General features: G+C 33.9%; 1 protein-coding gene across 1 annotated transcript; it reads right to left on the minus strand.

Annotated features, from left to right (window-relative positions):
- Positions 1-4,260: 4,260 nt before the first annotated feature.
- On the minus strand, positions 4,261-6,470 carry LOC130647906 (uncharacterized). The gene is made up of 5 exons (XM_057453905.1): positions 6,293-6,470; positions 5,815-5,960; positions 5,459-5,696; positions 5,049-5,291; positions 4,261-4,645 (listed from the first exon to the last, which is right to left on the minus strand). The coding sequence occupies exons 1-5, from the start codon at positions 6,444-6,446 to the stop codon at positions 4,395-4,397; spliced, it is 1,032 nt and encodes a 343-aa protein (XP_057309888.1). The 5' UTR covers positions 6,447-6,470; the 3' UTR covers positions 4,261-4,394.
- Between the last annotated feature and the right edge of the window lie 5,683 nt (positions 6,471-12,153).

Raw genomic sequence — 12,153 nt, forward strand, 5'->3', positions numbered from 1 at the left:
TCTCAGATTGATAGACAGAGTGGAAATTTACATTTCAACTTATTGACACAAAATCCACACATCCAAAGCGAATATTTGTCACTAGATCGGGTGGTTTCCTGCTATTAGACCAATACTCAAGACAAGTAATGACAGACAACTCATCACTCTTACTTGCATATTTTTTATTTTACAGACATTGTTGACGTCTATTATGTTCGTCGGAGATTTTAATCTTTTTCATACTGGATGAGAAGACTCCCGTTATCTTAAGTTAAAGTGTTTCTTCATCTACATGGACGTCAGTGGTAAAATCCTCAGCAAAATTATTTACTTGTATTAGCTTTCATAAAAAGAGCCGTTCCTTATATCTAAAGAATATTAAAATTGGATGTCCTGTGTTTCTATATTGGACGGCGGAAGCGGCTGTTTTAAAGCAATTCTTGATTACTGATCCCATTTTCCATTACAGCGACTGCTTTTGTAAATATTTTAAAACTAGCCGAATTCTCGTGGAAGAATCCACTGAATCTCTCATTTTTTCCGTTTAAAGTATAACAAACAAAAACATACAACACAGTAATTTGAATTTTTTAAAATCACAATCTGCATTATTCTATATTTATAGCCGCTGAAAAGAAACGGTTAAAAATATAAGCAGGTGCAAGAAAAAAAAAATAATTATATAAAATAAAAATGCAAAATGTCCAACAACTGTTATGTAAAAAGGTAAATCTGCCAAAACTATATACTTACTTTGGAATGACTGAAGTACACCAGGGAAAATAGTATACCAAACATAAAAAAGTCCAACATATTTTGTTAAGTCATACAAAATAGGTTATTACAAAATTTCCACAACAGTTTGTAATGCATCATACCAAATTAGCTATTTAGTCTATTGCATACAGCAACCCTTCTACAAGCCAAATTTAGAGACAGTGGGCGAAAAAAGACACAAAGTTGAAGAAACCATTTTGTAGATGAAAACAACATTGTTATATTATTATTGACTTCATTCCATTCATCTGGCTCACGTTAATTGTTTAATTTGGGAAAGGTACTAAATGTTTGTTGTTGCTAAAATTAATGCGCTCTAGCTAGCTCTAGTGTACTATAGCTAGCTAGCTAAGTAACGTGATATTCTGAGATAGCTACTTAATCACATATTATTTTTCCACGTGGTTGATTTTATTAAGAGTACGGTTAAATTTGTATGAAAATAGCTAAGTACTCTAGATGCAAATGTTTTTATCTGAATGTACAACATTTTTTCCCATTTTTAAAATTGAATCTAGGGGCATGTTGCGTCTAGTTGTAGTGCTAAAAAAATCAATCGTAATATTTCAGCATACGACGGATCATCAATGCCCGGTAAGTCCCGATATCGCGACACAAACTGTTTAATAAGAAACAGATCTGAATTACCATTATAAAAGAAAGAGAAGAAGAAACACTGACAATCTTTGCACACTTATTCCTTTGAATTCGAAAAAAGTTCCAACTTTCAGCAGTTGGATTCGAATTATATACGTTTCTTTTTCTACTTCTCATCATAGTTTCTTTGCGTACTCTTTTCGTAATAAATGGTGCATGTCATATTAAATAAGAACTACTTTGTTCATCACTAACATACTGCCAAGCAGCATATCTTCAATATGACTTACACGCATTATACTCGCCCGTCATGATCAGAGGTCTGATCGGGGTGAACCATTCTCTGTTGAGAATGAAATACGGATGTGCTATGATAAATATTCACCTATATGTATACACACCATCCGGATAAACTATCTGAGTTCATCGCTAACATATTGTCGCACGTAGTGTAGTGGGTTCGTCTGCGGCTCCCAGTTCTGGGGACCGCGGATCGATCCCGCTCGCTGCTTGGCAGTATGTTAGTGATGAACAAAGTAGTTCTTCTTCAATATGACATGCACCATTTATTACGAAAAGAGTACGCAAAGAAACTATGATGAGAAGTAGAAAAAGAAACGTATATAATTCGAATCCAACTGCTGAAAGTTGGAACTTTTTTCGAATTCAAAGGAATAAGTGTGCAAAGATTGTCAGAGATGCAAGAAAGAATTATTACAGAAAACTTGACGTGTCAAAATTTTGAGAAAAAAAGCATTTTGGAAAATCGTGAAACCAAAATTTTTCGAGAAAACAATCAAGGAAAACAGCATCATCTTCGACTAACTTCGTTACCGAGTTTGATGCAATTATTTCAAGTTTCAAAGAACATCCGAGTTTATGCTATCAAAGTGAAATTCTCCAAAAGTGCTGGCATAGACAAAATAAAAATGAAAATGATTTTCTGTCATAATTCTGTTGAAAAATTAAAACTTTATATTGATCTTTAAAAAGTGGCAAGGCTTGTCCAGAGGGAGATATACCTGCACATCTTCTTAAAGCTCACGCAAATGTTTTTGTTACGCACTTGAGTCACTCGTTTAATGACTCAGAAGATAGGTGTATTTTTCTTGAGTCTTTGAAATTTGCGGATGTGTCTCCACTCTACAAAGCGAAGTCTAGGGTCTACAAAGAAAATTATCGGCCAGGTAGTAAACTACCAAACATGAAAAAATATTATTTGAACAGATTAGTGAGTTCATGGAGGGGAAAATGTCCCCTATTTTGTCTGGTTTCAGGAAAGGATACAGTAGCCAACATGCTCTTTTAAATCTAATGTGCTTTCTTCAAAAATATTGGATTCCAAAAAGTGTGTTACTGCCTTGCTCATAGATCTAAGCAAGGCTTTTGACTGTATTAGCGACAAGCTGCTTATTGCTAAGCTTCATGCTTATGGGTTTTCTTCTAGTGTATTATCTTTTATTTGGACCTATTTGAAGCAACGCTTTTACAGAATAGGTGTTGATGGGGTATTTGGTTGCTGGAAAAAATTTTTCCTGGTGTACAACCGGGGTCAATTTTGGGGCCGTTACTGTTTAAAATATTTTTAAATGATTTTCTTTTCAATATGACGTAAATGTGCCATGCTCTGATATTTAAGTGTGTAACTATGCTGATGATAATACTTTTTGTGCATCTGCTGAAACCTTTCATGAAGTAAAAAATATGTTAGACAAACTTTTAGGTCAGCAGCTTTATGGTTTACCGATAACAGCTTGCGATTAAACGCAGGCAAATGCGATTTTATAATATTTGGAAAGCCTGAAAGTCCACAAATCCGGTATTTAAATTTTAATGGAGGAATTTTATCTGCATCCAAATGTGTAAAGCTTCTTGGTATTAAATTTGACAGTCGGCTTACTTTTGCAGATCATTGCAAAAGAGCTAGCTGCAAATCAAATGGCCTGAAGAGAATTTTTTGGGTTGTTAATGATAAACATTTGACATTCATAGCATCTGAGTTCAATTATTGTCCTTTAGTATGGGAATTTGAAAGCATCTACTTCAAAGGTGGATTGAGTTTTTAAAAAGGGCAAGGTCTCAGTCCAAAATGGAATCCACTTCTTCTATGAAAAGTATACATATGCAACATTGTAGACAATTACTAAAAAAGGTCTACAAGACGAAATGGAAATTGAATCCTTCCTACATGGAAGGTGTGTTTCAGTTTAGAAATGATACTGGATATAATTTAAGATTATCAAGTGCTTTAGTTAGATCTAGAGTAAAATCTTCAAAATATGGGCTGCAAATATTTGGATATATAGCCTCCCAATTATGGAATTCCCCACCGGGTGAAATTAAATCTGCGGAGTCTTTTGTTAACTTCTGTAGAGTTATAGGCAAATATTCTTCTTTCCAATGTAAATGTCGGATCTGTGCAGAATACATGTTTAATTTAGGATTTATTTAATTTTTCATTGAAACAGTCGATTTTAATTAGTCTTATTAGACTAACCACCTTCTCCAGTAGGATCTTTCATGTGTCCTGATTGGTTTTGCTAGAAAAATGGTATTTTATTATCATATTTTATTAGTATATTTTATTAGCATATTTTAAATCTTTTGTACGATAATGTACTATAATATACTATAAATAAAGCAATCTATCCATCTATCTAGCAAAAGAAAGATGTGTAGGCTTCTTAGACGCATCATTACGTAACTAGATATTATAGCATATCAATTTTATAGTGCTTAAAATGATGATGTGAGTAGTAGCTAGTGTGAGATTATTATATTTAATAGCTGGTGACGTTGTTAAGAGAAAAAGACCATCCTTTCAAAAAACTCAAAAATAAAACGTTTTTGTTTTTTTTAAGGATTATATTTCTTGAGAATATATATATATATATATACATAAAAGAGAAGTTTTTTCCTATAAATTAAAGTAGGTTTCAAAATCTAGGATAGATGTAAACATAGCAATACTTAAACTGAAATAAAAATATATGTGCACCATATATTACATTATATACACAAACGGTGCGAGATTAAATTTAAGCCATCTCCGTTTTAGCTTTCCTTTCCCTAAACTCCTGCTGTCTGATAACAGATTCCATCATTTTTCCTCCCAAGTATGTGATGGTTCCGTAAAATAAAAAGCCGAAGACAATTATGCCGACAGACAATCCAATGGTGACTTCATCCATCTTTACAATTGCAAATCCTGAGATTAACGCTGTTGTATCAGTGATGTAATTCAATGATGCTAAAGCTTGTCGATGGAAATGAGTGCCAATTACGGAGCCTAAATATTAAGGCAGACATGCGTTAATAAAGTGGAAAGAAGCGAGTTTTATGAACGTATATTGGTCACAATCGTGGTTGCATGGTATTGCAGCTCGTACTTAGAAACAGGTTATTACATTATTTTACGTTTGCTGCGTAACCTTCAAATCACTTTTTGTGAACAGTTTTTTAATATTCCTTCTCAAGTTGACAAGTTAAGTCTTAAACTAATTTCTTATTACATGCTATTCTATTGTAACTTTTAAGGCAATGTGTTTTGCGCATAAATGATTTTAAACAAGAACTGCCTTTTCTTCAAAGAAACACTTTCAGTAAAGCTGCTTGAAAAAGGGGGAATATTTCAGAGGAGACTGGTGCAAATTCAGATAAGTGTAATTATTACTGTCTAAATAAAATGTTACCTAAAGGTGCACCGATCACAACAATTGGTATGCAGACACCAAGATACTCCCAAGTGACGGGTCGAATCTCATTTATCATCACTAATCTCCAATAGGATCCAAACACAGTATTGATAGCCATAAGGACGACTGAAGTAGGCGTTGCAGTTTTCTCACTTACACGGAAGTACAAAGTCAGTATACTGAAACTGCAAATATCGATACCACTGCCAGAGATGCCAGACAAAATACCTCCAGCAAAACCTAAGTGGAAATAAAGTATGATTTCGTATTGAGTCAATACATCGCTTATTTCGCCTCTTATTCAAGTTATTTCAATTTTCTTTAAAAGAAGTAGTAAATCCTGAGGCGCAAGATTTCCTTTTGACGGATTTCAAAGTTTTGGTAAAGAGTGTTCAAATAAATTTTACCTGTTATAAGCAAAACAATCGCTTTCCAAACATTGAATTCTGGGATGGACTTAAATGTCGTCCGTTTGTGAATACGATTCAATAAAAACAAGGCAAACGCGAATGCAAAGAACAGTGATACAAATCCCATCTTTTTGTGAGCGGGCGATAATTCCTTATCGATGAATTCATATGCAATGATACTGCCGAAAACACCACCAGTAGAACAGAAAACCAGAGAACGCCATTCTATGTGGACCTAAAGATTATATAGCAAATGCTTGAGTTCAATTTTACAAAATAGAAGAAATTTTTTTTCTAAACCTTATTGTGGTTATGGCGTATTTGAGAATTGAATCTTAAGAAAATAACAATACCTTCATCCAGAAGATTGTAAAAGCAGCTGCAGTCATTCCACAAGATTGAATCAAAAGTGAAAAGTCTCTCGCAACAACTGGTGCAATTTGTAATGCAAGTGTCATGATAGGAAATGCTACGGAACCACCGCCTTCACTTGTCATGCCTAAATAAATGAATCCATAATGCGGTTTAGACAATCAACCTCCTTTAATTGAATGCAAAGGATAACCTAAATTACTATCTCTGCTTCCGCTGTTAAAAACATAATTAACCATTTGGACGCGTTACTAGCTTTATCATACCAATTTTAATTGTTGGCATAACATGCTTTTGTGTTCGTGGTTTTCATAGTAATTAATCCAAACTTCAATTGTGACACTATTACTGAAGCTAGCATTTGAAGTAATTATAGCTTCTTTTAAATACTTTTTCGCATTCAAAACTATTTCGTAGGTTCTTTTAGATTTTTTTGTCAAGACATTTTGTTATACACACCTGCAATCATTGATCCAAAAATCATCATAATACTGATTTCATAATGCTCTTTAAATAAGTACCACGTGTTAAACTTGATGAAATACGCCCACCATAGCAGATGAAACACAAGAGCTGGGATAACCATCCCAATGACGCGACGATATTTTACCATGAATTTTTCATGCCAAGGTGCGTCGTGTCGCATGTTTGCAAGTTCATTTTTGTATTCTTCTGTTAAAGCTTGACCTAGTGTATTAAAAGCAAGTTATAATTTGTTGTCACGGTTACTTAGAATTAAAGTTCTTTTTTTGAATATTTATTTTCCTGTTGGATGAAATTCTTATTTAAAGTTATGGACAAATTTAAAACTTAATGTTTTCTTGCAATCTTAGTCAGGCACTGCGGACACTCCAATGACAGAAGAAGATTTATTAATGAGTGCCAGGATTGCTTTTTTGTACATAACATGTTATAAGCCGCATGATTAAAAAACCCTTTACTAACCGAATTAACTGCCTATTCTGCCTAAAGAGGTAGAAGAAAACAAAAAGAAACTAGAAAAACAAAAAAATATTCCTAAACCATATCATGTTCTAAAATCTATCTAGTTTCACACGAAAGAAGGGATTTATCATCATTTGATTTTTGTTGACACACTAGCCGAATCAAACACATAATAACCTGAGTTTCGTTTTTCTTAGTGGATAACATGTAGTAAGTAAGCTAGATGAAAACAACTTCAAAACAATTACCTTCCCAAAGGTATTTTTTAATGAACTCCATAAATGTTCTTCTCGGTTTAACTACCTTCTTAGCAGGAGCTGCATTTTCTTGTTGCTTTTCCATTCTTTTTGTACTTAACAAAAAAGTAACGTATAAAATTTAGACAACACTTGCAAGCCAGCAACTACTTCAATTCTTAAACGTGGTGAGGTTCCCGTTACAGACTGATTCTCAGATCTTCTAGACTTGAATTTATACCCTTAGGTCTATGTTTATAATTAGAATTTTTTGTCAGCATGACACAGCAACATTGCTGAAGGAAGAAATCCTTTCCCTGTTACAGTAATCGTGACTTCCTCCTCATTGCACACACAGTCTCCACCGTCAAGACGTGAAAGACAATATTGATGACTTATAATTAATTTCACTTCCCGAAATATAAACACGGTGATTTCTTCCTTCCTGTTTCTTAATTAGTTTATTTACAGGTAAACGTTTTAAAGTAACCAGTTATATTATAAGCTATTGTGATAGGGGGTGGTATCGTCAAGAAAGAGTAACCTTGTTGTAATAGAACTGGAAAGAAAGAAAGGTCAGACCTAATACATTGTTATGTACGTTTTTGCAAAATATTGCGCGTTGTGGCGAAACCAAAGCGATGGTCGATTTTATTGTTCTTATATCTCTTTGTTACCATTTTAACATCAGGCTTTGTTGTTGTTGCTTAGTTGCCACAGTTTGTTATCGAGAGGCGACTACCTGCAATACACGAACTTTGACATAAATTGCTACATTCGTGCTTATTAAAAATGTCGAACACGACGTCTCATTTTTAACTAAACTTTTCTTCTTGTTTTCTTACCAACATGACAAACGGTAGGGTTAATTTCTTAACTCTTATTTTAAAGAAGTGCATATAAATTATGTTAGCAAGAAGTAATTTTCTTTAACTTGTATGAACTTTTGTTGCAATATCCTGTCATGATCGTGGCTAATTGCAGATGGTTTTCAAACGCAATTAAAAAGCCGCGTTCTGGCACCACTTATGTGAATTGCATTCGCCGTCGTAATTATTTTTGTTAACAACACAATTCATTAATTATACTTTTTGATTTTTTTTCTGATTCCTTGATTTTTTTTCGTAACGAAATCTTGAAATGCAGCCAGAAGAATTGAACCAACCACAAGTATCACTAGCTAAATAACTCATTGAGATTATTTCAGTGTGCGAGCGTGCTAGAGAATGTGTAACATTTCAACGCTGTCTGCCTGGCCTAATTGTTGCAAAAGTAGCGACTTTGCAGCCTGCCGGCTTCAGCGCATTGACTGTTTACCACGTTTGTCCATATTTAAAAAATGAGAAAAAAAGCTGCCTTTGTGTCAATATTTTTGTCCAAGATTCTAGACGCTTTTTTTGCAATCTTATTTTAACACTTTTAGTTATATGGAAAAGGATTGAGATTCCATCGTATATTTAAGCGTACATCAAAATATTCATTTTATTGAATTCTAAAAAGTAACAAGCCTGTTCGCAAAATTAAGTTCTGCAAAAGTGAGGAAAAATTTGATAAATCGTAAAAATAAGTTACGCAACTTAAGGTTAACAAATCGCAAAAATAAATTTTCCATTGAAACGTATTTATCTCTAAAGAAGTGATTTATTTCATTATTATTCTTTCATAAGATAGCACTCTTTGTAAGCATTGAAATTCTTAAAGAGCAACTTATAAACCTTTTGTTGTTATTGTTTTCTTTGGGAAATAATCAAATGTTTTTTTAATTAAAAATTAAAAGCATTAATTCTGTATTTTCTTTATGAGAACTTTTAATCACCAAAAAGTAAGTTCCAATTATACTTCTAACCGCAACAACTAACAGCTGAAAATTTATTTTCAAGTCTCTTCGCGGGTAAAATAATCAAATATATTCACACATTTCATTTTGTTGAAATTTAATCCGCAGAGGAATTAATTACGTTGGATTTTATGCATTTCCGCTTGAGAAAGGCCAGGAAACCCAGCTAACATTTATTACCGACAAATATGCTTAATGATATACAAACAGGAAGATCCTAAATTTTCTTTTGCATCTTAGACAAGTACAATTGTGCGTATAGCAAAGTGTCCGTTAGCAAACCAAAATCGCTTGCGATGTCCGCATTTTGAAACAATTATCCTGACGGTTCGGAAAATCACAAAAGCAAGTCCTGCTGACGTCAGCAAGAATTACCACAGTTTGAGGTTTCAGATCTAACCAAATCGCCCTTAGTCCGTTGTGAAAATTGACAATGAAATTGTTCAAATTGTGTGGGCATTTATTCTAGAACATTTTTATGGTAACACGATTACAGTCTGTAATTATTTGATCGAGCTTGTAATATTTATTTGTTTATTTTCTCTTTCACAGTTTCAATTTTAAAACATGCATTACAGAATATAATTAGATACAAAAATAATGACCAACCTGGTTAAAATTTTCATTTTGTTATAAAAAATAAAAGCGTGTAATAGAGAAGCCCTATGCACTTATCACAAAATTAAACTTAGTTGTCATTTTTTACTCTTCTTCTTTTGCTTCGAGTTTCATTTAATGGGTTTTTCGGCAACATGTTCAAGGGGGCTTTTTTGCCACCCGGGAGATGACTTCAACAATGTTTAATCCGAAAAAAAGTACAACAAAATGGCGGCTTTCGACGAGGAAGCATATTGTAAACAAAAGAAAAATTGGCTTTATATTTACTTTATCATTTAGTATAAATTTTGCGATATTGATGTGATAATGTACGTGTCTAAGATCTAAAACCAAGCTTTTTTTGTTACCTTTCACGACACTCGACATAGACACGTACAGGCTTTAAAATGGTACACGATACGTTTTTTAGTTCTCGTATATTTTACACCTTTTTTTTATTTACTGTACGGTTTTCTTGCTGTTGTTTCTTCAATCAATCAATCAATTAATAATTACCAAAGTCAACAAAGATTTAATTTTTTTTATTGTCACAACCTAAAAAGTTGGACCTTGGTTGGCTTTGGTATCAAAAATCAGTCCTTTTCACTTTAATTTAATTAATATAATTTCGCAAAAACAAAGCATGAGTTATTTTCCATATTGCATACCTACTATTTACGCACATTTAACTTTCGAAGAGTTGCTCTTTAGCTTTATTAACCAGCTTTATAATTCCTGATACACTGATAATTCTTTTGACATCGGTAACTTTGCTTAACCCTATTCGGTCCGGGGGGGGGGGCGAATTCCGCCCCCCCTGACGGTTTTTTTTTTAATAACTCCTGATTGCTTTGTTATATGGCTATGATACTTACTGAGTTTAAACATTCATCTATTAGACACCTGCATGCAAATTTTTTAAGTCCCATACCTTTCAGAGGCTTTGATATTGGCCATTACTCGAAACTACCCCTAAAAATCTCTATGACATCCTTATAATGGAGAAAACATAATAACTCCTGTTAGGATTATCCTTAGAACTTGAAACTTGCAACACAACTTTGTTTCATTAAGAAGAATCATTTTGAATAATTTGAACACGTGACTAATCCGCTTTCCCGATTTTGTCGGATTTCCCTCGAAAATCAGAAAAAAACGGATTTTCGGGCAATTTTTGGCAATTTTTTATCCGATCCATGTAAAAACCGGAAGATATGTTAAATAACTTTTATTTAGCTTTCACAAACTTCAAACAGAATGTAAAAATTCGCTCTAGAACAAAAGTAATTATATTTTAAGCAGATAGTGGCATTTTTAACAATTTTTAAGCTTTTGATGACGTCACAGAAAATGTGCTGACGCAAACAAATTTTTTTTGGCGTCAATTTGTTCCTTTTATGACGTACTATAAGTGTGCCAAGTTTGATTCAATTTGAACAACCCTATGAAAAGTTATTGAGGGGGGGGCGAAATCCGCCCCCCCCGGTCATAGCATGTTCGAAAAAACCCGGACCGAATAGGGTTAAATCAGATTAACTGTATTGATCTCCACCCTTTGACTCACATAAGCCAACCGATTCTATGTTTGTTTCTAAAGTGGATAAAACAAACAGAGCATCAAAAAGGCTTAATAATTATGTAGCTTTGTTCATTTAATAAATTTTCAACCGAATTTTCTAGATTTAATAAACGTTCTAAAGAAATACACCAATCCGACACTGCCGTGACCGCGTTCAATATGGAGGCCTGGGATCCATGAGGGGGTGAAAAATTCCAAAGCCGTAGGCCATTTTAACTTGAGCAAACGAAGTATAAACATCATTCACTAACAAAAACCAACAATATTTATATTTAAGAATGGATTTCGATATGGTAGCAAAGATGAAAGTTGAAGAATTGAAAGTCTTTTTAAGACTTCGTAATTAAAACTTACAGGAAAGAAGGAAGAGTTAGTTGCAAGAGTGTTTGCTGTTATAGAAAATAAAGTTCAGCCTGTGAAAGGAGCTGCTGAAATCGAGCTCGAACTAAAAAATAACTATGAAAGCAAATAAAAATTCGACAGCAGAACTATTCCAGATCCATTTAAGATACCTCATGGATGGCGCGATGAAGCTGAGGGCATGGCCTTTTGGCCTTTATAATTGTACCCTGACATTTTCAGTTATTTAATGTTTTATCCCGCAGAACTGGGAAGCAAGGATTTGAGTGACTATAAAATTTGCAAAGCTTATAGTTACTATACATCTGGTTGGTTAAAGCCACTCTTATACCATGATTTGACTGGAAGGTCATATTGTATATTTAAAGGACAATGCAAGAAGTCACAGAACTTGAATGATCCACCACAATTATTGAAAAAAACCCTGTTACAATAAGAAGTTGTTATTGTACGTGTATGGCAGGTATGAGCCAAACTTGCAATCATGTAGCCGCTGCAATGTATCGAATTGAGGCAGCAGTAAGAATGGGACTTACAAACCCTGCCTGTACTAGCAAAGCTAATGAATGGCTGCCAAATCATGCTGGGGTAGCTACCATAAAAGTGAAGGACATGAAGTTAAATCGTGACGACTTTGGTCAACGAGGAAAAAAAAAGCGGGCTCTAGTGTCAACACCAAAAAAGACTTTTGATCCACTTGTTGACTGTGACGCAAAATTGCTTCAGCTGACCGATATTGCCAATGCTGTTCAAGAAATAGCCCCTG

The sequence above is a fragment of the Hydractinia symbiolongicarpus genome, chromosome 6, assembly GCF_029227915.1.
Source record: "Hydractinia symbiolongicarpus strain clone_291-10 chromosome 6, HSymV2.1, whole genome shotgun sequence".
NCBI lineage: Eukaryota > Metazoa > Cnidaria > Hydrozoa > Anthoathecata > Hydractiniidae > Hydractinia > Hydractinia symbiolongicarpus.